Here is a 27,508-nt window from a genome sequence, read left to right as displayed (position 1 = left end):
CATGTCAGACATTAACTTAAAAACGCTTTAACCAATTTGCATAAAACTTTGGTGAATTGTTTATATCTATTGACGTGAGCTCCCTTTCGTTTTTTTATAAATTTTAGATTTTACTTTTCCGAGTTATGGGGTTTTATTCATTAAAAAAAGGGGGATTTTCCAGTTTTCGGACAATAACTCAAGAATGCTTTCACCAACTTGCAAGAAATTTTGGTTAATTGTTTATATCTATTGACATGAGCTCCCTTTTGATTTTTATAAATTTTAGATTTTACGTTTCCAAGTTAGGGGGTTTTATTCATTAAAAAAAGGGGGATTTTCCAGTTTTCGGACAATAACTCAAAATTGCTTTCAGCAATTCTTATGAAACTTTGGTGAATTGATTATATCTATTGATGTTAGCTCCCTTTAGAATTTTATAAATTTTATTTGTTTATAGTCTGACAACAGATTTACTAAGTATTGCGCAACAGCATAGTGTATTGCACAACAGCAAGAAATCTTTAATTGAATATAAATTCAATTCATATAACCAATTTCAAGTTCTTTGACTACATTTATTCAGAAACCTATAATATGTCAAATATTTAATTACAATCCAAATTCAGACCTGTATCAAGCTTGAATATTGTGTCAATTTTTGCCCCAGCTGTTCAGGGTTGGACCTCTGCGGGCGTATCCAGCTGCGCTCAGCGAAGCAGTTTATTTTTTAAAGTTATTACAATTCCTTTTTAAAGGCAGTGCTTTAATGCCTTTCTAGTTGCCGTGTTAATATTTCTTTCCGCGATATCCAACTTATCTACGTGGGGGGTCATTTAGCTCCAAGTAGATCCGGAAAATGTTGATTCTCTCCTCTTCTTATTGTGGTATAAAATGTTTTTTGTCTCATTTCATTTACATTGGGAAATAGAGAAACGATCATTGTGTTTTGTTAGTTTTAAAAACTTTTGATATATTTGTATTTTACATTATAAGCAGTCAACCGATTGACAAACTAGAATTATTTGAATTCCGTGTGGAAAGAGCTCGGGTTAATTTCGAGTGTTTTCTGCAATCTAGATGTTTATAAATCATTTCAGTCGTTGATATAATAATTAAAGGTCGACTGAACATGAATTATATTATACAATTTAAAGCGCATTTCTGTTTATGCACGCGAACCCGTCTAACGTTATTGTTATTTCGCAGTTATATAAAGTAGCAAATTATCGTTCCTGAATAGGTGGCGCCGTGGTAGCCGATCCTGTACTTCAACTTCCGGTTTCTGCACTGTGCAACTATTACAGTTGCATTTTTAATTAACGATGCCAAGTACTTGTTGTTGTGTACCTGGATGTCATTTAAGAGGAGGACATGCATTTCCAAATGACTTAAAAAGAAGAAAAAGTTGTATCAACGCCATGGCCCATACGTAGATTGGACGAGAACACGATGAAATCGTGGAGTCCATCTCAATCAGCTGTTGCTTGCAAGGCACATTTTACTGAAAAAGACTACGTGCAGGAAACTATTCATGGTAAAACTCTATTTTCTTTTTAAAATATATAGTTATATATGTAATCGCCATGCGAATAAACCAAAGTCAGTTTACAACCGCAATTATCGTTTTAGAATACAAGGGGGTGGTTAATTCAAGACGTCATAATTTTTTGGATTACGATTCAATGTGATCTGTTTGAGATTTTTTGGTGCTTGCTACAATTATAATGATTTCTTACAAGAGGTATATCATACTGAGAATTATTTTAGCAGTAATTATGCTTATGTAGTAATGACAGGAATGCATAAGCTATGCCTCATAGACTTTCTTGAAAAATATCAATGACAATGTTAACAGGAACAAAACAATGACATGCTCTCATCTATATTATAGTTATTTAGGTACAAACAATGTATGTTTGTTGCATACGTCTCTCATTGTTTGTCCTTTGGATTTACATAACATACATTTTGATGTACATTGAATCAGGCTAACATAGTTTTATCCAGATTGTAATGAATAAATCTAGTTAATATTTTGCCAGGTTATGAGTACAAAGGAATTATAGTTATCTCGTACCATTGTAACTCGTACCAATGTCAACTCGTACCACTAAACAAAAACTCGTTCCAATGCAAACTCGTACCACTGCTAACTCGTACCACGGTAAATTCATACCATTGTAAACTCGTACCCACTTATTTAAATGCATTCAAATGGTGTTTAACTGAATATATACTTTAATTTCACTCAATACCTCTTAAGTCTGTAAAATGTATATAATTTGAAATTACAATAACCAATTTGTAGCTAATTTTCCTTGTCTAATTGGATAGAGAAAACCGTGGCAGATTGGCTTTGTTGTCTCCCTTGAATAGACTCTTTTTTAAACTTTTACTGACAACTATTTGATTTAATTTTTAATCATTCCAAATCAGTAACATTGAATAGATTTGGGTATTTTTCTATTGTTTCTAAAAGGAATTTTATTTAATGAAAGAATTTATTGATTGTGTTTTAAAGGTTTAAAATTGTTTATGACCAACAGTTAGAAAGTATGAAATTTATTTTTATACAATATTCAGCACATTTCAGCAGAATATGACCATGCTTATATGATTATACAAGTTGATTAGTTAAAGATAAAAAAAACCAAGTTGATTAGTTAATAATCAACCAATAATCACACAATCAAAGGAATTTAATATATTTATTAGCATGGTAATTAAGAAATTACATTTGTATTTTTGTCTAAAGTTTTCATTAAAATCTGGTATAAATTTCAAAGATATTTTAATTTTTTGTATAAAGCTTAAAAAAAAATAATCATAAAACATTCGTATTTTTGTCTAAGTTTTCATTAAAATCTAGTATAAAATTCAAGTAATTCAACTTTTTTTATTTAGTTTACCAAAAAAAAAATCATAAAACTTTCGTATTTTTTAATATATTTTTAATGGTACGAGTTTGCAGTGGTACGAGTTCTGATTGGTACGACTTCCCAGTGGTACGAGTTTACGTTGGTACGAGTTTACAATGGTATGAGTTAACTTGCTTCTGTACAAAGTATGCATTGCTAATGGAAGTTCATTTAATTATCAAAAAACTAATGTTTTATAACCTTTTTCAGGGCACAAACCCACCATCCAGAGACTTAAGTCTACTGCCAATCCCAGCCTATTTTCCTGGACCAAGCAAGAGACTGAATCGTCCGCAAAAAGAAAAATCAGGGCAGTTTCCTGTGAAAACAAAAGAACTAAACTTGATGAATATTGTAGTAGAAATCTAGAGGAAAGTTTTGATTGTAAAGGTGGTTTTCCTGAAGAAGTAATTCATACTGCAGACAGGATTTATGACTGTCCACCACCAACTGCCGAGCTAATGTTGAGCTTCACAGATGGAATTACGCAAACACCATCAATGCCTATATTTTCAGCAGAGAATTTTGAAATGAAGACACGTGACACAGCCATGCATTTTTATACCGGTTTAGAGTTGTATACTAAATTTTTATTTGTTTTGACCACACTTGGTCCAACAGCACATTGTTTGAGATACATATATTTTCAAATTGATAGGGTGTCATTTGAAAATCAGTTTTTTTATGACTTTTATGAAATTGATGCATTATACAACCAACTTTGAACTGTCTAGATTCTAGATTGAAACTAGTGTTAAGAATATTGTGTAAACATGGATTGTTTTTATGTCTAAACAGTGGCGTGAGGCTAACACTTGGCCATTTAGTGGTTTAGTCAGGTATTTTTCGCCATCCAACTTAGAATTAAAGTTTCCTACAACTTGGATTATTATTGACAGCACAGAATATCCCGTGATAAAACCTAAAGCTCCTAGAGCTCAGGCAACCTTTTCATCATATAAAAACAGAAACACTGAAAATACTTGTATGTTCGACACCTGGTGGTTTAGTCAACTATGTCTCTAATGCATATGTTGGTTGTACCAGTGACTGTGAAATAGTTGAAAGATGTAGAATAGTTCAATTATGTGATCCAGGTGACAGTGTGATGGCAGACAAAGGTTTAAATGTGCAAGATTTGTTTGCTCACTTTTTTCAAAAAAAGAAACAGAATTAGTTCCAAAACTCTTATACGGGATAGAAAAGTCTCCAATTAACACGTGCACATAGAGCTAATTATTGGACTTGGCAAAACATACAAAATTCTAAGAAATCCTATGAATGGAACTGAAACAAAACTTTCATCTGAAATAACATTTAGTTGTTTTCTGTTGTGTAATTTTAGAACTTGTATTGTGCCAAAGGATGCATAAATAAAAGTGACGCAATGAAGTTTGTTCTGATATATATATATAAATATTATTTACAATTACATGCACATGTAAATTGTAATGCATATAAAAATAAGGAGATGTGGTATGATATTCAGTGAGTTTATCGAACCAAAGTGCATAAGAAATGGGTTAAGCAGTTACAGGTGTTACTGTCACCATACAATCTCCAACAATTAGAAAAACTTGAACCGTGTAAATAATTTCAGAGATCTTACAACTAAGTTTTGTTGTCTCACCTTGACTTTGGTGAATTGTTTATATCTGTTGATGTAAATATAAAAAAGAAGATGTGGTATGATTGCCAATGAGACAACTCTCCACAAGAGACCAAATGACACAGAAATTAACAGCTATAGGTCACAGTACGGCCTTCAACAATGAGCAAAGCACATACCGCACAGTGAGCTATAAAAGGCCCCGAAATGACAATGTAAAACAATTCAAACAAGAAAACTAACGGCCTAATTTATGTACAAAATATGAACGAATAACAAATATGCAACACATAAACAAACGACAACCACTGAATTACAGGCTCCTGACTTGGGACAGGCACATACATGTACATACAGAATGTGGCGGGGTTAAACATGTTCGCGGGATCCCAACCCACCCCCTAACCTGGGACAGTGGTGTAACAGTACAATATAAGAGCGAACTATAAAAATCAGTTGAAAGAGGCTTAACTCATCAGATGGATAAATACAAATACAAGTGGACGTGGCCGGGTAGTTGTACATCCAAACAACAAAAAGACACTTAGTACAGATCTGAGTGTACTTGCATTTACTGACAGCTAGTTCAAAGCCACAAACTGATAAAAAAATCTTGCATCTAAGACTAAATTATCAATCAGTAAGCTCCCTTTAGAATTTTATAAATTTTAGATTTTACATTATTGAGTTATGGGGTTTTATTCATTAAAAAGGGGGGGATTTTCCAGTTTTTGGACAACAACTCAAAAATGCTTTAAGCAGTTCGCATGAAACTTTGGTGGTTTATTTATAGCTATTGATGTAATCTCCCTATTGATTTTCATAAATTTCAAATATGACATTGAGAATAAATTGAACTTTTTTTTTATTTGTTTATAGTCTGGCAACAGATTTATTAAGTATTGCACAACAGCACAGTGTATTGCACAACAGCAAGAAATCTTTAACTGAATATAAATTCAATTCATATAACCGATTTCAAGTTCTTTGACTACATTTAATCAGAAACTATAATATGTCAAATATTTAATTACAATCCAAATTCAGACCTGTATCAAGCTTGAATATTGTGTCCATTTTTGCCTCAACTGTTCAGGGTTGGACCTCTGTGGGTGTATCCAGCTGCGCTCAGCGAATCAGTTTATTACTTAATTAAGAACTCCTTTTTGTCGAGCCTGCAACTTTTGTCGCAGAGAGCTCCACATAGGGATAGTGATCCGGCGGCGGCGTTAGCTAACTTCTTAAAAGCTTTATATTTTAGAAGGTGGAAGGTCTGGATGCTTCATACTTTGTATATGGATGCCTCATGTTACGAAGTTTCCGTCAGTCACATGTCCAATGTCCTTGACCTCATTTTCATGGTTCAGTGACTACTTGAAAAAAAAGTTAAGATTTTTTGTAATGTTGAATTCTCTCTTATTATAAGTAATAGGATAACTATATTTGGTATGTGCATATCTTGCAAGGTCCTCATGCCCGTCAGACAGTTTTCACTTGACCTCGACCTCATTTCATGGATCAGTGAACAAGGTTAAGTTTTGGTGGTCAAGTCCATATCTCAGATACTATAAGCAATAGGTCTAGTATATTCGGTGTATGGAAGGACTGTAAGGTGTACATGTCCAACTGGCAGGTGTCATCTGATCTTGACCTCATTTTCATGGTTCAGTGGTTATAGTTAAGTTTTTGTGTTTTGGTCTGTTTTTCTTATACTGTATGCAATAGGTCTACTATATTTGGTGTATGGAATGATTGTAAGGTGTACATGTCTAGCTGGCAGGTGTCATCTGACCTTGACCTCATTTTCACGGTTCAGTGGTCAAAGTTAAGTTTTTGAGTTTTGTCTTTTTTTCTAATACTATATGCAATAGTTCAACTATATTTGGTGTATGGAAATATTTTATGATCTATATGTCAGTCACGCAGGTTTTTTTTTTACCTTGACCTCATTTTCAAGGTTCATTGCTCAGTTTTAAGTTTTTGTGTTTTGGTCTGTTTTTCTTAAACTATAAGCAATAGGTCAACTATATTTGTTGTATTGAAGAATTGTTAGCTGTACATGCCTGCCTAGCATGGTTCATCTGACCTTGACCTCATTTTCTTGGTTCATTGGTCAATGTTTAGTTTACTTGGTTAATGTTAAGTTTATGTGACAGTTGTAATAAAGCTTTATATTTAGGACTATCAACATAATATCAATGATTAGTAAAGAAGGCGAGACATTTCAGCGTGTGCACTCTTGTTTCATTCATAAATTACTTTATACTTGGAAATATAATTTTGCTTGGAGTTATAGTTTCTAAAAAAAGTATTGTCATTGAAAGAGTTGACATGTTGCAATGTACATTTATTCTACATAGTTCTATGGTACCAAATCAAAAGTTTATATTAAAGAAAGAAGTCAAAGGTTTCCCATCATAGTTTAGTTACATACATTTTTTTTGTACCTGAGGTCGTTGAATACAGATCATTATATAAATAAGGAGATGTGTTATGATTGCCAATGAAACAACTATCATCCATACATTGTACTTACCAGTAACAAACCACATTTGCAAAGTTGAATAAAATACAGTTGATAACATTTACTTATTACTTAAAAGAAAATGCCAAACTATTTTAAACAGTATTTGACTATAAACATAGATAAAAAAGGTACTAACTGGACATAATGCACTAGTTCGTAAACAAGTGAGAACAATCGCCTTCATATAGTGCTCAGAATATGACATTCATAAAACTTGTTCAATATCATTAGAGAACTCTAAATCTGAAATACTGAAAGCCACCTCTGATAAGTACAATGTACTATGCAAGATAATGATATAACTGGACTAAAAATACACACAACCTGTAATTAACTGCCTTTACAGCGCTTTCACGCTTTGATTTATTGGTGCAGATGATAAGAAATATTTTATTCCAATTTGCCTTTTATATTTAAGCAAGATATACATCCAAACCTTGAAAATACTGAAGATATCAGGATTGTTTGTGTTGCTCACATAAGAATTTTCCATCAAAATGTCTGTCAATTTTCTTCAGATAGCAACATTTTTTTAAGGTGTCCTTTATTTAAAAAATATAATGTGAATAGATCTATTTTTTGTCAAAAAGTTATTACTTATACATAAGTCTAACATGTATTCCAAAACAGAACTTCATTAGTGTTGATTTTGTCAAACATAATTTTGGGAATTTTTCAACTTTCTTATTTGGAATCTGCCTCCATCCATCAGTCCGGCAAATCAGTTTTCCACACTTTTTTTCTTCATGCTTGAAGATATTGATTTGATATTTAGTGTATTGTTTTATCATGACAAATTACAGATCAAGTTAGAATTTTGTTCCGGTCTGATGATTTTGTGCAGAGTTATGGTCCTTGGACTTAGAAAATTAACTAAAATAATCATTTTTCAGCACTTTTTTTCGTCATGCTTGAAGATATTGATTTGAAAATTGGTATATAGTTTAATTTACACCATGACAAGTAATAGATCAAGTTAGAATTTTGTTCAAATACAATGAATTTTTAACCGGTAGGGGACTATGTATTGCCATGCAATGCGCACAGAATGCTTGTTGATCATCATTTCCACTTGCAAATGCATTTTAGACGCAGTTAAAATTTATGCGATGTCATAGCAAATTGCATAACTTATAATGTTAATTTTGAAATGTTGATTTTGGTTGTAAAAAAACACATATATATATATAAAATCTTTTATTTCAGAACCTAATCTCCATGATCCTGTTATTGAATCTAGAACTAAGAACAAACGAGGCGTTCCAGTGCTACGTGGAACGATTTTAGAAAATGAAAGTACAGTTCAGTTGGATCAGCCTTTACAGGCTACGGATGCTGATGAAATGGGTGGAGCAAGTAAGTTATATATTTTTTTTTAAACCAAATTCTTTGAAAATTGACAAATGACCTTCGACATGTTTGAGGAATAGGATCCCCTGGCACTCACTAATGAAAAATCATAAGACCAGTCTACTAATTCAGTGGGCTTAGTTCTGAATTCTACATCACACAACTGGCACTTTAACAGACAGACAAAACAATGAAAGTCTTGGATGCAACAATGTTTTCTAATGAATTCGTATTTTAATTGACATATTCTGACTTTTAAGACACAAGTGAAAGACATGCATTGAATTTCTTGCCAAGTGACTTGTTCTTCATTGATTAAGAGCTCGAGTTGCTCCTTCATCATAAACCAGCTACTTGTGATTTATAGAATATTTCTCCAATATTAGAAATATCAAGAATATTATGATTCAGAATTTTGAGCTACTCTTTTATCTTAAACCAGCTTTTTCATTTATAGAGAAATATCAGAAATATGGTGGGTCAGAATTTTGAGGTTCAGTCTTATATAAAAACTGGACAAACATGACAAATGTACTGTGTTGCATAATTTTTAAAAGAGAGATAGACAAAAGTAAATGTTGTTGATAAACATTTATACAGGGATTAACTGGTAACATTTATCTACTGCTTATAAGATTATCAAACATATGTCTCACAGTCTGTTCATAATGATTTAATGCACAGAATGTAAAGTACAGAAATGCATGTACAATTTATGTTTTATTTATTATGACATCTTTAGATTTAAAAAATTTGCACTAAGATTTGAAATTTCACTAAAAATTTAATATACATGCACTGTAAATTTGTAAACTTTACATACAGACAAATAATCTATGAAGTATATCCAGGTAAAAAAGAAGGTAAAAATGTTGATTTGTAATTTCAAAGACAAACAGGTGTTCCTGTGTTACAGGAATGCAGACATTATTTTGTATAATGATTAAGTCGTAAATCATTAATTTGTCACAAAGTCCTGAATATTTGAAAAGAAACGGTAAAGAACTATAATGAACTGATTGTGGCGGGAAGGACAGATATTTCATTGACATTTGTCAATTCATAGTTTTAATGTTTTATAACCTTAAAAGTTAACTTAATAAATGTACCTTGCTGCGCTGGAAAACATATTTTATTAAAATGTCTTTTTGTTGAATGCAAAGATTATCCTTAATAATTTTATTGATGACTTTTTGGTTCTAATGTACCTGTTAAATTAAGTAGGAGGATTTTCTGATTAAGTGTAAATAATTCTGATAAACATCAATAAATGGCTTCCCTGTCTGACAACCAGAGATAAAAGTTTTAAGCTCTTCCTTCATAAAATACTGTTTCATTTATTGAATCCATACATAATCGTATGTGTAGCTACATACGCCTACTGGTAAAGTACTGAACTAATAGGAGTACATACATTTTGTTATGACTGCATTTGTACAACCACATGTCACCTATTCACAAAAATGACAAAGGATTGGTTCAAAATCTAAATTTGTCCAGTGTTCAAAATTTCCCACCGCAGATTAGTCCATGAACCCTGGACTCCAGAGACTTAGGCTGGACTCTTACCCTTATTTTGTTTTGATGATCATGAACTTTCTTGCATAATGAATAAACAATAAAGGCTTTGGTTAATTGTGTTTCCTTTGATCTTTTGACTCATCATTTGCAAACATGTTCGTCTTTGGGCTTGCTTGAAAACATAAACATTGTTTAATGACAATATTGGTATATTTACATAAATAAACATCACTTCAACTTTTCACCACTGTATAGTTTCAGTTGCAGTCATTTGCTAAACTTGCATGGTGCCTACAAAATGTTTCATCTAGCCTTGCTTAATTACAGGATGTTCATGAAGGTCTGTTGTTAACCCAAGGCTTGGCATGCATGCTTTTTGTGATTTGATCATATTAAGAAGACACCATTTTCTGTCAAAACCATGTTTCCTTGGCTACAGTACTAGTGTACAACTGTACATGCATGAAATTTGTTGGTGAGATTTGCTGTTCTCACAGTACAACTGATAAATAAATAACTAGAAAATCTCTTGATACACAAAGTTGAAACTGACAGTCAATGACATTTATTTGAATTAAAGAAACAGAATGAAAGATTTAAGAACAGTGACATGTTAAACCAAACAATTAGTCATTCTATACACAAAGGTTGTACCTTGAAATGTCAATGTATCTCAGTGCATATGGATGTTCTTTGTCAATGTTTCTTTGACAGATGATATATTTCAATTTAAAAAAAAAGAAAGAAACCAATTTGTATCTATATACTAGGAATTTAAAACTTGATAGGAACACTAAATTTCCATTATTAACAATCATATGTTTCAGAACTTTGTATTTAAAGGCTTTGCTTACAGTGTATTCATTTACAATGAAAATGGTGATTTGTTAATTGTTTCTTATTTTAATGCTAGACAGAATTGAAAATGGGAAGTTATGAATAATTAAAAGAGGAAGTGAAAAATCGTTTGCCTTTATAAAGTTTTACTTATTTAACTTTAGAGGTCAGGTTTCTCCCTCCACCAGTTTATTAACACAAAATAGTGCAGAAATAATCATTAAAATAAGGGTTTCCCCTGGGTCAATTTTCTATTTTGCCACCCCTTTTGACAAAACAATGTTTTTTTGCCAACTTATATCCTTTTTTGCAAATAAAAGAATTTCAATTTGCCATGTCGTATTCTCTTGTACATGTAGAAATTTTAAATTAACGATTTAGTTTAAATATGCTAAAATTAACTGGCTGCTTTGAAATAAAGATTGATTGATTGGTGATTGGTTTATGCCGCATCAGCACAAAAAGGCTATATCATGGCGATTGAATTAAAGAAGATGTACACATCAGATAAACGGTATAGGAAGGGTGGGGTTAAAAAAATGCCCTTTTATTGATTGATTGTTTGTGTTTTAAAGCCACTTTCTGCACTATTGGCTGTATCCTTATTCCTAACACTGATACACAGGAGATGAGCTACTAAGACCACTTGGCCACCCTTTTATAGCACTGGATACAGTATTTTCATTCATAAAGAATCTCAATTTCATTTGGCCGCTGTAAATGCAAAAATTACAATTTATTACATTCATGACATTGCATTGGTTGCAATGAATTACCGTGATTTCCCAGTGAAATAAAAACCTATAATTTCACATGTGAAATATACTCAATAATTTCACTCCTCTGACGTCATACAACAAAAGGTGTTGTCAAGAAGTTGTCAATGACCTTGCATCAAAACAAATTGTGAATGCACAGGAAAGGATATAGTTCCTTGCATTTTCCACTTTGTTTTCATTAAAAAGCCAATTTAATAATCAATGTAATAAAAAGAATAATTAATCAAAGAATTCAAATATCGAAAAATATTCAACTCGTGACCGAACATCGATTACTTATTCTATAATTATTATATAATTAGTATTTATGCAGAAAATTGGTGTGGTGTTTAGCACATTTGATATAAGTAATAAAAAATTATCAACAGTAATGTACTGTCAGACTGATCTAACAGAGTTTTATATAGCAGTAATAATTCTGGCATTTTTGATAGTTGTGACGAATTTGCAATAATGAGAACATGCATTATTTGCTAATGTGTGAATAAGCATGATTTTTAGTCATGATTTGAGTTGATAATTTAATAAAGATTATCACCAAGACTGCATGAATAATTTTTTATAGCTAAAACTACATGTATGTAATTGAAGTCATAAAATATACTTGCTAAAGGATAATCTCTTTTCTGAGTGATAATGTTATCATATATATATACGAGAATTATTAGATTAGTGAATGATTTTCTTTTGTTTTATAATCATTGACATTTATGATATACCAGATTGTCTGTAAACATGGTAAATATGACAAGGGGAGTGCAGCTCAGATTGTCAGTAAATAAGACAAGGGAGTGCAGCTCAGATTGTCTGTAAATATGACAAGGGGAGTGCAGCTCAGATTGTCTGTAAATATGACAAGGGGAGTGCAGCTCAGATTGTCAGTAAATAAGACAAGGGAGTGCAGCTCAGATTGTCTGTAAATATGACAAGGGGAGTGCAGCTCAGATTGTCTGTAAATATGACAAGGGGAGTGCAGCTCAGATTGTCTGTAAATATGACAAGGGGAGTGCAGCTCAGATTGTCTGTAAATATGACAAGGGGAGTGCAGCTCAGATTGTCTGTAAATATGACAAGGGGAGTGCAGCTCAGATTGTCTGTAAATATGACAAGGGGAGTGCAGCTCAGATTGTCTGTAAATATGACAAGGGGAGTGCAGCTCAGATTGTCTATAAATAAGACAAGGGGAGTACAGCTTAGATTGTCACTAAATAAGACAATGGGAGTGCAGCTCAGATTGTCTGTAAATATGACAAGGGGAGTGCAGCTCAGATTGTCTGTAAATATGACAAGGGGAGTGCAGCTCAGATTGTCTGTAAATATGACAAGGGGAGTGCAGCTCAGATTGTCTGTAAATATGACAAGGGGAGTGCAGCTCAGATTGTCTATAAATAAGACAAGGGGAGTACAGCTTAGATTGTCACTAAATAAGACAATGGGAGTGCAGCTCAGATTGTCTGTAAATATGACAAGGGGAGTGCAGCTCAGATTGTCTGTAAATATGACAAGGGGAGTGCAGCTCAGATTGTCTGTAAATAAAACAAGGGGAGTGCAGCTCAGATTGTCTGTAAATATGACAAGGGGAGTGCAGCTCAGATTGTCTGTAAATTAGACAAGGGGAGTGCAGCTCAGATTGTCTGTAAATATGACCAGCGAAGTGCAGCTCAGGCCAAAAATTAAAATGTTATTTTTTCTCTTTACATTACTATCTACCTATAACAATTGACCCTACCAAATTGATTTTATTGTCTCTTCTGTATGTGTCACATAGGGGTTACTCGGCAATGTAAGCTATTTGTATAAACTCTATATTTCAGACGATAAAAGACCTGGATGCTTCATACCTTGTATGCAGATACAGATATATAGTATATAGATGCCTTATGTTACGAAGTTTTCGTCTGGCATTTGTCCATTGTCCTAGACCTCATTTTCATGGTTCAGCGACTGATTGAAAAAAAATTACAGTTTTTTTGGTAAATTGTGAATTTCTCACTTATTATGAGTAAAAGGATAACTATATTTAGTATATGGGTTCCTTGCAAGTCTACATGTCTGTTAGACAGGGTTCACCTGACCTCCACCTCATTTCATGTATTATTGATCAAGGTTTAAGTTATGTGATTAGGTCTGTTTCTCAGATACTATAAGCAGTAGGTCATTATATGTGGTGTATGGAATGATTGTAGGGGGTGCAGGTCATGTCAGGTTTCATCTAACCTTGACCTCAATTTCATGGTTCATTGGTCAATGTTATGTTTTTGTGTTTCTGTCTGTTTTTCAAATATTAATAGCAAAAGGACAGCTATATTTGGTGTATGGAATAAATGTAAGGTGTACATTTCTGTTTGGCAGGTATCATCTGACCTTGACCTCATTTTCATAGTTCATTGGTCAATGTTAAGTATTTGTATTTTGGTCTGTTTTTCAATTACCATTTAGCATTAGGTCAGCTATATTTTTATATATATAGAATAATTGTCTGTCTGACAGGATTTATCTGACTTAAACCTCATTGTCATGGATCTTTAAAAAAGTTAAGTTAATGTGATTGTTGTAGGAAAATTTTTATCTTTAAGACTTACATTATAAAATCAATAGTCATTTAAGCCAGCTAGACATTTCAGCCTGTGCACTCTTGTTTAATGCTAGAATTAAAATTTTGTTGATACCCCCCACACAAGGGGGTTACTGGTTTATCTCTGTATGTCTGTGCATCCGTCTATCCTTATAAAATATCATGAATATGCCTGTAAATATGGAGATATTGTATGATTGCCAATGAGACAACTTTTCACCAGAGACCAAATGATGTAGAAGGTTAGCAATCATAGTTCAACATATGACATTCAACTATGAGCAAAACCCATACCTCATAGTAATCTATCAAAGGCCCAACATGACAGTATCATAGGTCAAACAATCCAATGGCCTGATATATATGTACAAAAAGTACTTAGTTTATAGACTTAAGTATTTAGACAAATGGTATAGAAATCCATTTAGAATATAGATATAGTGCTATGTACATGTAACAGTGAACATTTATTCCTTAGAAGTGTGTCAGATGCAATGTTTTTTTAATTTAGAAATGCATTTTAAATAGCCATAACAATTAAGTAGTACTCAATAATCTAAATCAAATCAGAAGGAAATTTGCCTGTAATGATTGATGGTTTAATTGTTATGCAATGCTCATGATGTTTAATGATTTGATGTTCTTCATAGTACATGTAATAGAAAAAGTGCTGGAGTTAATTTTTATATAGAGTATTCCCAAAACTGTTTTCTAGAGTAACATGTATGATTGAACTTATTTGTTTTTGGTATAATATAATTCAAATGGAATTTGTTTCTATGGGAACTAAGTAACAGTAAAAAATCAAGACATATATATTGATGTTTCTTCTTTGTAAAACTAAAATAATCACTGGGCCAATGTCTGAGGCCAAAAAATATGTTACTTTCTATAAAGCATTTTAATCTCCCTAAAAATGGTCTTGAAATAACTTGGAATTTTATTGTCTTAGTCCATTATACTTTACTTCATTTTTATGTTTCATCTAGTAGATAGTTAGTCAAGTAAGGCTATCTATGGTCCTTTATGATTTGTTGGTTTTAGTGGTAACAAAAAAAGCTGATTGCAGATGAAATAAGGCTATCTATAGTCCTTTATGATTTGTTGGTTTTAGTGATAACAAAAAAGCTGATTGCAGATGAATAAAGGCCATCTATAGTCCTTTATGATTTGTTGGTTTTAGTGGTAACAAAAAAGCTGATTGCAGATGAAGTAAGGCTATCTATAGTCTTTTATGATTTGTTGGTTTTAGTCATGGTAACAAAAAAGCTGATTGCAGATGAAGTAAGGCTATCTATATTCCTTTATGATTTGTTGGTTTTAGTGGTAACAAAAAGCTGATTGCAGATGAAGTAAGGCTGTCTATAGCATGTATAGTCCTTTATGATTTGTTGGTTTTAGTGGTAACAAAAAAGCTGATTACAGATGAAGACCAGGATCATCAGGCAATTTCTTACTTGTATAAAATAGCAAAAGTACTGTGGATTCATTTATTTTCTTGGGTACCAATTTCCGCGTATTGCGGAAAACTTGTCTTTTTGTTGATATGTGATTTCTTGGGTCTGCCAAAGTCTGCATACAACCTGATAGAAAATTTGTAATTCGTTGAAAATTTGAATTCTTGGTTCACCTGTACCCATGAAAACCACGAAAATTGGTATTCAATGAATAATAATGAATTCACAGTATGCTATTTGAAGTTGATATCAATATAAATTTATTTTCAATAAAACTGATATTCATAAGCTTTTGATAATGACATTTGCTTCAAGCAGTTAAGGTTGCCTCAGTGGACGAGCGATAGTAGTTCATCTGCAGTGATTTATAGGCAGTCAACACTGAGGTTGTGAGTTTAAATCCTGCCAGTGGCAAGGTGCGTTTAATGTCGATTTTTAATTATCTAGGAGTGCCAGTTTTCTTGCTGAAGGTCAGGGTTCTCTTTTGGCACTCTGGCTTCCTGCGCCAATAAAAGCAGACTGTTATTATATAGCCAAGAGTGCTGAAAGTGGCATAAAACATCAACAATCAATCAATCAATAGAGTGGTTATAAATAGGAACAGAGATTCTCTGTACATGATATGGGTGTGACAAAGCTGAATGTAAAAATGTATAATTATATTTAATTTTGTTAGTAGAACATCAATATCTACTACTGAATTCTTGAAAAAAAAAGGGACAATAAAACTCAACACAACACAAAGCAAAGAAGAGCTTTAATCGATTTGGAAAAGAGTTCTTCAATAAACCACCTCATAAAATGTAAAAAAATGCAAATCGGATTTAATCATGAAAGGCTCAGTTTCATCATCAAGCAATTCTTCAGGACTAAATATGGCTTAGAATATCCTAAGCACTTCACATCTGAAAATTGGATGTGTTAATTGTTTTCTTTGATAAAGGGTCCGTGATGGTATTTTGAAATGTCAATGGCATAGCGGAAAAAAACCTGCTGGCACTAAATTGAACTAGCAATCCAGTAATGAAAAGCTTTTGTAATTAGTACACAGAAAATATGTGCAGTTGTCAAATTATTGGTTGATATAATAATTGAAAAAGTTGAAAAAATTACATCAATATTTAATAGTCTTATGTTGGCAGATTTGATGTAAGTTGCTTAAGGCAAAGCACATTTAATTTATAAAGTACATTTGTGATTTAATTGAAATTCTATTGTCACGAAACAATAATATTCAACATATTCCAATAATCAAATTATTTTCTAATTCAAGGATGTTTTTTTTTTCCGTTCTAATTCCAGCATATTTTTTTATTAATTCCAGCATGTTTTTTTTTTCTTCTAATTCCAGCATGTTTTTTTTTCTAATTCCAGCATACTTTTTTTTTCTTATTCCAGCATGTTTTTCTAATTCCATTATGTTTTTTTTCTAATTCCAGCATACTTTTTTTGTTATTCCATGCAGCATGTTTTTTTCTAATTCCAGCATGTTTTTTTTTCTAATTCCAGCATGTTTTTTTTTCTCTAATTCCAGCATCCTTTTTTCTGAAACTTGTGGAATAAAGTAGAAATTGTAAAATTGCAAAATATTCATGGATTTATTGAAGTTTTTTTTTACCCTTGAATCTTCAAACTCATTCTAAATATCATTGCATAAATAAGTGATGGTTATCAAATAATGTTATGTACTTATCTTGAATGTTGGCTGCAAAAGGAATGAAGTTATTTTCAAGAAGTTTGTACACAAAATTAAGTCAGCAATTTAAATGTCTAGTTTTCTTTGGAGATGATAATGATTTCGAACTCAGCTTATCAGTTGATTTCATGTTTGGGAATTTGGATTTAATTTTGAATACAACTAAACCAGAAAGTGAATTATAGCTCTGAATGACAAATATATATTGAGTTTTGAATTTGAAATTAGATTTAAAACATATTAAACTTATTCTCTTTAATACAGTATAAATTGTAAGTAAGTTAAGCAAGAAATAACAGAACTGATTTAATCTTCAATCAAGAGATAACTTTTTTGTAGATCAATGTAAAAACTTGTCATAGGCATGTCCAGACTACTTGACCACTAGTTTATTAACATACATGTAGATCTGGTAGGCCAAAGTAAAGATTGTGCAATTTCTGTAGAATAATCGCAACATGAACCCTGGTTAATTATAGGTGTTATTCAGTAAACAAACTTTTTTTCTTAGATCTTCTTTAACCCTTACTCGTTGTATTCATATAAGATAAGCTCCAATATATTCTCATATTTGCGTTATTTTTATATTTGCAAAAGCTAGCTTTTATAGCTCAGGAAAATTACTTGGTTTCAGTAATTTAATATTTTAAAATATTTATCACTAACAGTAAGAATTGGCCATATGCTGATGCTTTGAATTAATACCTGTTTTGTATCTAGTAGCAGTTCTTCTTACGAAGAAACATGCAATGTAGTCATTACTTTCCGTTTATCTTCCATGAAGTATATTGATTGTTACATCATGAAAAGACAGTTATAAAATACGAAAAATGCTGGAAGTTTTATTACCTTATTCAAAATGTAGTTTAAAAGTAGCATTATTACATGACTTCATTAAAAGTCTTGGATCCTCTATCGTATCTCTAAGGAATTATTGACTTATTTTGAATCGTCTGATAGACATGCAATCGCCATTCATCAGAGTTATTAATAATTAAAGCATTATTATATATGTTTGATTGTTTGCAGTGAAATTCTGATGAGAATAATATTACATGCAATTTATCATGAAGTGACAATGGAGAGTATTCCTTTTCAGTAGATATCCTGTTATTATCTAAGGAATCTGTAGTAAAACTCTTAAGTTATTTTTGTACCATCCAGACTTCGGTGACGAACCTTGTAAATCTAATTCATTTATCAATATATTTACTGGTACAAATTTTAAAAAATACAGGTATTATTTATTATTTCCATTGAAAAGAACAAAGTCTTTTTATTTAAAGATACTATATTTCATTTGATGTATAAATGTTAGGTTGACTTTTATACTATAATTTCTTCATAGAGTATTTGTTTTCATTTAATCACACGAAAATTTAAAAAGATTGTTTAACAGTTTACAAATTTGTCAACAGTCTTCAATAACTCACTGTAAAGTATATAGTCTTGTGAAAAAGTATATCTTTTCCTTTATTTAGGTATACATGTGACCATGCAAGCTTACATAGACTCTAAATAAAATGTATGTGTAAATTATAATATGTCACATACAGAATCCTAAGATATCCAAATTTTAACCTGATTTTTGAAAGAAAAATTGGTTATTGATTTGGTGATGTACGGCGGGCGGTTGGATGGCTGCCAAACAGTGTCCGTTCATTAACATGAAAACGCTTTGACCAAATCTTTTTTTCAAGGTTGTACTGTTAGGTTCATATCTTGATGTAAATAAGATCTTTTGAATTGTTTTTAAATATAAAAATAAGAAGATGTGGTATAATTGCCAACGAGACAACTCTCCACAAGAGACCAAATGACACAGAAATGTAAGCTTGTTTGTATCAGGTCTGGAGATCGACAAATCTAAGCTTCATTCAAAGTAAAAGGGCACTGAGTGACTGTGATGTGTAACTAGACCTAAAAGCCTACAAGCATTTTGACTAAATATTGTAATTTTAACCAAAAGTGTGCGCAAATACAATTGGTGAAAGGGATGTAAATTCAAATCCAAACCTTAACAATAATAACTGTATCAAGAGGTCATGTTTATGGATTTTTATATGTACAACTGCATGGATCTATTACAGTTCTTTCATTTAATTTGTCTTAATGATTTTATCATGCTTGTGAGGATTGTTTCAATTTAACACTAACTTAATCAAGAATAATCTGAAAGTTGTCACAAAGTGTTTTGGTAATGAAAGTCAATATAAAAATTCAAACATTTAATATTATATAAGATTTCTTCAAATTTATTCAGCACTTCTTTGTTGGTTCAATATGAAAACCTGTCATTATAGTTGATAGATTGAATTACAGATTTGTGGAATATCCTAAACTGTCAGGTTTCAAATAGATCTTGTATCATGATTACTTTTAAAACTGAATTTTGATGAAATTAAATTGAATTTCAATTTGCTGTTCACAGATCTCTGATCAACATTCAAGCTCATTAATAAATGGAAGTAAAAGGAAATTTTAAGGAAGATTTCCTTCTATTTGTCAGATATTTGTGATTAAATAACTCGGTATTAGTAGAGTGATTTGTATATATCGGAGGCTGGAAAACTTTCAAATGCAATGAATAAAATTGACAGTTAAATGGCTGATGCAGTTAAAATACAAAATGTTAAAAATATGAAAAAGAACAAAATGTTTGTTATTCTGAAAGGTTATTACATGTATTAAGAGGTTTACATGTTTTGAAACCATCATCAACAGAACTTAACTTTTTTCTCTATGTACCATTGTCTAAAACAAATGAAAATGGCTAACAGACAAAACCAGTCATTATAACTTGCTTTGTTTGTATTTTTGCATATTTCTGCTCTTTTTGATAATTTGACCAAATTAGTTCACTATAAATCTGACTGGGCCAGACAGAAATATTTACAAATCTTGAAAAAAGTCCTAATAGCTAGTTACACAACTTTTACGGCTATTCTTAATTGATAAGTTACTCTGAACTGCCAGTTAAGCACAACAGCTTATTCAAATGTTTACTTGTAATTTGCATACTGGGTAAATTTATTGGAACATTGTCATTATTGTTAAAAGCTTTTTGTTGTAATTCATTATATCTTTCAGTCTCTCTCAGGTTAATTTGTGGAAATCTTTTATTTATGTGTAGCTTTTGTATACTGCACTTGTTAAGCATTCTATAAAGACAGATAACATCCACAATGAAATTGTTGATAATGTTAAAGTTAAGAACTTAAGTATTAATTGTAAGGAAGTAATGTTGAAATTCAACAGAAAATGTCATGGTTTGCACTTAAATATCTTAGAAAGGCCAAACACAAACAAATATATGTTTAAAGAGAAAGCCTTTATGTTGGGTTATATCATCTAGGAAAACATTTTTTGAAAGGCTTAGAATTGGCATTGATATTGTTGACCTTTGAACAGAAAATGATGTTGAAGAGTCTTAGTTGGTACAATACAATTAGTTGTACTTTGATACATTAATTTTGAGATCCTACTTATTTCCAAAGGAACTGAGTATTGATCCGTAGTGCAATTAATTAATTGCCAATAAAATAACCAGGGCAAAAGTCATTTATTATTTGAAATTTAATGAGCATAGGGTATGATATCTAATAAAAGCCACTTGAAGACCAACCTTCATTAAAGGTCTGTATGATCATGACTACCAAGAAAGTATTTGTACTTATTATGTTTGAAATATATTCTACTGAACCATCTGCAATTGATGATCAATAATTGTTTGCTTAACATCCAGTGGCAAATATTTCATGGATATTCAGGACAAGAAGTATTTATGTACAAGTCACAGTTGTTTATTATTCCTCTGTATAAATGCTAAGACACGATGGAATTCTATATTTGTTTGAATAAGACTTTTTGCAACATAATTTTTAAGACATTGATTTTTTCATTAAGAAAAAATCATTATGAACAGTAGATAATCGTTTCAGATATTTTAATTCTGTGATGTTTCTAATGTTATCTGGGGAAAAAAGAGAATAAACTGATGTAATGATCGATAAGTCATCTTGCTATTGAAAAAAATAGATGTTTTGTACGAAATTGACAAGTAAGATAAAGGACAGCATTATCGATTTAATATTGATCTTGTAAAACGTATTTACCATCCTAACTCTCACTTGGAGATAGCAAATTCCTTTAAGGTCTTAAGTTGTTTAAGATAATAACACAATATTTTTGTTTTTAGCCTGTTGACATTTTAAACGTGAAATCTAAGAAAGATTGAATATTTTCTTAAGTTGATAGAATTAATCAGGCATGGATACTGACAGTGAACAATTATTGGTCGATTGTCACCTGAAGCTATGTACCATAATAAATGATATAAAATCAACAGATCAAGAATTACTGCAATAATTCAAAGGAGCATTAGGCAAGTCGCAGACTGAGGATATATGATATATGATCATTTGGGGAACTCTTTGTGGTTAGGTTGTCGTTCTGTTTGAAAATATGACATTTCTTAAGCTACAGATTTATCTTTTGTAAACAGATTATTTTATAGATTTTTTTTTAACCAAATTGATTGAAGATATAGAGGGTTCATTTTCATGTCAAGTTGTTCAAAAACATAGAGTTAGTAAACAAGTCCATGGATGACTTGCACATGCAAGAAGTTTTATGTTTAAATGAAGATAATTTGTTATTAACAGACCTGCCAACTATCCCGATTTATGGGGGATATCCCCTATGAGAGGTCTCTGACAACCTGTATTTTGAAATTCATTATTTTATAACTTGAACACCTCAAAACAGACATTAAAATGAGATAAAAGGGTATTTAAGCACATACATAATCATTCAAACAATTTTGAAGTATATTAAAAACACTTATGGTAATAACAGAGGAGCATTAGTTCCTCTTTTCGCTTAAAATCCCCCATGAAATTTTGAAAAGTTGGCAGGTATGTATTAAGCCTTTTTTCTGGAATGTACTTCGGGATTGGTAGAAAACCTTAATAAATGAATTAACTATAAGGGATCAGTGGAAGAAAACAAAATGTTTGTCAAATCTATCTTGGTTTACGGTGGATTAATTACTATGCATGGGATACCAATTTTCAAGGATTTTGTGGGTAAATGGTGAACCACGAGTTTCACTGTTCAAGGAAGTACAAATTTTCTATCAGCTTGTATGCAAAACCACAAATCAAATATCCATGTAAATGCAATTTTTCTTTAATCCACGAAAATAAATGAATCCACATGTTTGGTCTCTGAATAAATGACAATAGACCTCTGAACAAACATCTGCACCACCTGTTAAAACAAATGTTTGGGCCCATGTGAGGCTTTTAAGGTTGTGCATGTACTTAATCATGTCTGTTTAAACTGAGAAACACTTAAACTAATAAATATTGTAAAGGTCCAATAAAACACTGGTTGATCAAGAAAAAAATACTGGACCATATGTCTGCAACTAATCTTAGACCTTTTGAATCAATGTAAAACATCTAATGATGTCATTATTAGGTGTTAACCAAATATATGTTTTATTTTTCAGAAATAATATGTGGATACAGAGTTCTGTCAGCCAAACACAACTGTCCATTTACAGTGCAAATGATAGACAGAAAAAAGGGCACAGCTGAAATTAGATTGAAAGAAGGACAGAAACTGAATTTTGAGAAAAGAATAAGATATAAATTCTCAGTTGTAGCTTATGATTGTGGAGAGATTGCTAGAGAATCAGACAGGTAAAAATAAAGCAATACTTATATTAGCATCAGTATATATAATTAAGTTGCGTTTCAAGTTGACACCTACATGTATGAGTCAAAACAAATGTTGGATTTTTCAGTTTAGTTGAGAACCCCAAAAGGGGGTATGGCTGCTTGGATAGATATTTTTTACCTAACTAAGATTATCATATAAACTTTAACATTATGTTTGTGTAAATATGCAAAATTTTCCAAATTGTTTTTCCGTTGTTGATGGTTATCTTGGTATTGTTTTTCAAGATCAGGTAAAAACAAGTATGATACTCAGATAAGAACAAAAAACAAAACGAGATGTTTCGTCATCAAATTTTAACTTAAAATTCAATGACATTTATACTGCAGTTTGTAACAGACAAGAGGAATGATTTAGTTTGAGTCAGAAATGGCACAATTTTTTCCCTCATTTTGAATATAAAAAGATAAAAGAGGGAGTGAGGGTTGGTTGGCTTATTAAAACCAGTAATAAATCATTTTTTCTTGACCTCAATTAAAGGCTATTTCTAGTATGGTATTTAAACAAAGGGAGAAATTATGCTAATTATAACTAATATTAATAACTATTTAACAGGGTGTGTGGATGTAGTTGGTAGTTTCCTCCAGTTATATAATGTACAATGATGAAATGGCATAAATAAATAGATGGTGGTGTTAATTACACTCCCCCCCCCCTTTTTTACAAAAAAATTTAAATTGGAACTTACTTATTCTTGTCTTCAACAGACAGTCATACATGTACATTAAAGTACAAACAGTTGAATTTCTAATTGTGCACGGTCAGGTTATCCTGTTTGATCAAGTGTAATTTAAATTGTCGCCAAGAGCTGTGTAAACTATTAAAATTTAAAATCATACAAATCCATTAGAATATGTCATTTTCAAATAATTAAATAATTGGAAATCAATATATATACCAGAGTGTAGTGGAAGATTTGTTAAATGTTGATAACAGCCATTTATTTTCAAAAGAACTGTGGAATCTTGCTGTCAAGGAGACACTAATTATCACAATTTATCTTTTTAATTCCAAAGTCTTTCAGGATTCTACGTCTTGATAATCAGAATTATTGCATCTTCATCTGTGAAAATTAATGCAATATTCAAACTTCATGATTAGATTAATTATTGATGTATGACGTTTATTTTGTTTTAAATTAATTTGAGCATCAAATAGTTCTAACAGAATTGATATCTGCTAACGAGATGTGGTATGGTTGCCATTGAGACAACCATCCACCAGAGTTCAAATGAAGTGGATATACATGTAAGCAGTTATAGGTAACCGTACAGCCTTCAGCAATGAGAAAAAACACATACCATTTAGTCTGCTAGACTACTAGTACTGGTATTCATTCTAACAATTTAAGGGTTTTTCAACCATTGAAACCAATATTGAACTAGCACGGATAGATAAAAAAAACTACAATAACAAACACACAATGAAGCATGTATACAGCATAAATTCACTTTATTTTAATGAAAATGATTTTTATGGTTTCATAAATAGTTGCTGTTAATTGTAGTTTTAAGATCTGCACCTATGAGATCATTTGGAATGGAAAATTATGCTGTTTAGTGAAAACTCAAAAGTATTATACAAAAATAAAAATCTAATGGTCAAACAGCCAACATACATGTAAAATACTGATGAAACAAATGTTAAAGGACTGTCATAATCCAGAGTATTATGTACACTTTCCACTATCATAATCTAAAGCTAGTTTATACACTTTTCATAGAAAATTTGTATTTAGCATATGATAATTATTAATTCATAGAAATCTATATGCTATTCGATCAAAAAGATTTACAACATACATGTAAACTATTCCTGTGTTTAACAATTCTCTTTCAAGTAGTTTCAATTTTATTTAGATTGTTACATATGCATTTGAGGGGGGAAAAACCGTATTGATTTTTTTTATATTTTGAAATTGAAATTTATAAAGTGGGATAGGTTTATTCAGTTCACTCTATGGTAGATTTACTTCTTATGTTTCAACTTTAGAAAATTGCTTCCTGCATGCAAGAATTTTTCTTGTTTTAAATAGAATTAAGCCATTTGACTGTGCAAGATGTAAAAATACTCTTAAATAAAATAAGGTTTAGCACATGTTTTGTAGTTGTGTAAGATCCATGAATATGCAGCCACTTCAGACTACATGAGAACCAGACAGATTGTTATGTTAAAAGTGGAAAGATTAAAACACAAAAATAAACTTGGTTTATTAACCTAATAATTTCATTTGAAAGTGACTGTAACATATATGTACCAAGACAATACCCCTGATGACACTCTGACTTGAATAGCCAACCTTCAATCTGAATCTCAATTTAAATAGTCTGATAATATTATTTTAGGGGGTTCATCTCCAGCACCCCTGTGTACGGATGTGTTTAGGATTCATAGATCTCTTATAATTGAAGTAGCAATTGTAGAAACATAGGTGCATTTGGAGTCAAGTATTGTTATATTATATACTGTAAATTCAAAATTTTTTGCGAGGTTTTTTTTTGTTGTGAAAAATGCAACTGGGTGATAATAGCAATGCTAAGAACTTACATTCTGATATCTTAATTATACATAGAAGTGTATGCAGATTTTCCTGAAATCGTAATAATAAATATCTCATTTTTGTCCTTTCTTCAAAAATCCCAATAAAAAATGCAGGCAATAATTTCTGAATTTACAGTAATGTGTCAAATCATAAGAGAATAGCTTGATCAAACACTAATCTTAGTATCATTTACTTATTGTATATTTCAGGGCTGTTGTTTTTGTAAAAGTTTTAGACGTGGATGAATTTTCACCCAAGTTTGAGAAAACTAATTTGTTTGCTGATTTAAGAGAAGGGAAGTTATACGATTCCCTGGTTAAAGTTCAGGCAATAGACCAAGACGAATCTCAACAATATGGGAAAATCTGTTCATATGAAGTTATCACACCAGGAGTGCCATTTTCAGTTGATAATGAGGGTAATTTAATGTTTCAAACACATATATGTGTTAATTTCAGTATACTGTATAAAGGAATGGTTAGGTCAAGTGCAAGTACAGGGTAGCTGCATTTGTAATGCTCAGACTACATGTCTGCTTATAATATACATAATTCAGAATTACTAATGAGTATTTTTTTTTTGACAGATTTCCAAAATGTTTCTATATTAGGAATAAGTAAAACCACATAATTCAACGATTATCAAATGTACTACATGTGTAGCAATTTGATATTTTGTAGGTGTAGGTCCAATAGGTATCAGCAGAAAAACATTAAAAAAGAAAATTTAAGATTAGATGCATCAACTAATACATTGTTGATAAAAATCTATAGCAAATTTTCTAAAATATAAAGATGAACTGATTTTTGCATAATATGCACATTGTAAGTTTTAACAAAAATAACAAAATATAAAAAATTAAATTAGATAAAATTTTGCTGGCAATGGGGTAAAATATTCACCAGTTTTAATATCAATATGAAGAAATGAATCCAAACTGCAACTTGGAAAAATCACATTAGCCAATTGCTATTTTTACAAAAGCTTATGGAATACAATGGAATAAGCACAGTTGATTAATTTAACATGGCAGTAGGAATCTTTGAGAAATAACAGTTTTCTGTTGTAATGGTCACTGTCCTTGTTGTATCTTTAGTAACCATGGAAATTCATTGTCAGGAGAATAGATATAGGAGATAGTAATTACCAACAATAAAATGATAAATTAATATTGCTAGGTGTAAAACTCAGTCTAAATTAATGATATTTTTGTGCTATTGATTATGAAATTTTAGCAGACTTACGAAGGTGAGGTCATAGAAAGTTTAGTTGATTAAATCTGGTCATTTCTTCCTCCTTAAAGATATACGAGATAACACCCACCGGATCAAAAGTGTAAATTGGATACTGCAAATGTAGAAATATTTTGGATGTTTTCATTATCGGGAAAATTGCCATGTGATAGAGGTTTAACAAAAAAATACCCTAACAATTTAACTTTGATCGCATTATTTCTATGCTGCCTTTCTTGAAATCGTAATATTAAATTAATCTGCCAGTTGTGTCCATTATGCAACAATCTCAATAATAAATGCACATCAAAATTTCTCAATGTTCAGTAAATATTATTTTTATATGACTGTGAAAATAAAAAAAAATTTTTTATACGACCGCAAAAATTATTTTGGTCGTATATTGGTATCACGTCGTCGTTATCGTTGTCATCATCAGAAGACAGATGGTTTCCGGATAATAACTTTAGTATAAGTAAATAGAAATCAATAAAATTTTAACACAAGGTTTATAACCACTAAAGGAAGGTTGGGATTGCTTTTGGGGGTTATGGTCCCAACTGTTTTGGAATTAGGGGCCAAAAAGGGGCCCAAATAAGCATTTTTGTAGTTTCCAGACAATAACTTGTGTTAAAGTATATGAATCTCTCTGAAATTATACCACAAGTTTTCATACTACAAAGAGATGGTTAGGATTGACTTTGGGGGGTTATGGCTCAAACCAATTAGTAATTAGGG

The 27,508-nt window shown here is 31.3% G+C and overlaps 2 protein-coding genes across 3 annotated transcripts in view; both read left to right on the top strand.

The window, feature by feature from the left end:
* Window positions 1-27,508, top strand: part of LOC127720144 (calsyntenin-1-like) — a 60,884-nt gene that overhangs the window by 8,815 nt on the left and 24,561 nt on the right. For both annotated transcript variants that reach the window (XM_052226608.1, XM_052226607.1), the window contains exons 2-4: window positions 8,243-8,392; window positions 22,767-22,959; window positions 25,748-25,956. In XM_052226608.1, coding sequence (XP_052082568.1) covers window positions 8,243-8,392; window positions 22,767-22,959; window positions 25,748-25,956 — 552 coding nt within the window. The remainder of the gene's footprint in view (window positions 1-8,242; window positions 8,393-22,766; window positions 22,960-25,747; window positions 25,957-27,508) is intronic.
* LOC127720161 (uncharacterized) lies at window positions 747-4,292 on the top strand. Its single transcript, XM_052226634.1, has 2 exons — window positions 747-1,516; window positions 3,111-4,292. The coding sequence occupies exons 1-2, from the start codon at window positions 1,432-1,434 to the stop codon at window positions 3,623-3,625; spliced, it is 600 nt and encodes a 199-aa protein (XP_052082594.1). The 5' UTR covers window positions 747-1,431; the 3' UTR covers window positions 3,626-4,292.

The sequence above is a fragment of the Mytilus californianus genome, unplaced genomic scaffold (assembly GCF_021869535.1).
Source record: "Mytilus californianus isolate M0D057914Y unplaced genomic scaffold, xbMytCali1.0.p SCAF_11, whole genome shotgun sequence".
In the NCBI taxonomy this organism is placed as follows: domain Eukaryota; kingdom Metazoa; phylum Mollusca; class Bivalvia; order Mytilida; family Mytilidae; genus Mytilus; species Mytilus californianus.
This window is presented reverse-complemented; position numbering and strand designations above follow the sequence as displayed.

Bases quoted from the DNA above. Each gene is read 5' to 3' on its own strand.
- LOC127720161 (XM_052226634.1), top strand. From the start codon at position 1,432: ATGAAATCGTGGAGTCCATCTCAATCAGCTGTTGCTTGCAAGGCACAT. The intron at 1,517-3,110 runs GTAAAACTCTAT...AACCTTTTTCAG, and splicing joins CGTGCAGGAAACTATTCATG to GGCACAAACCCACCATCCAG.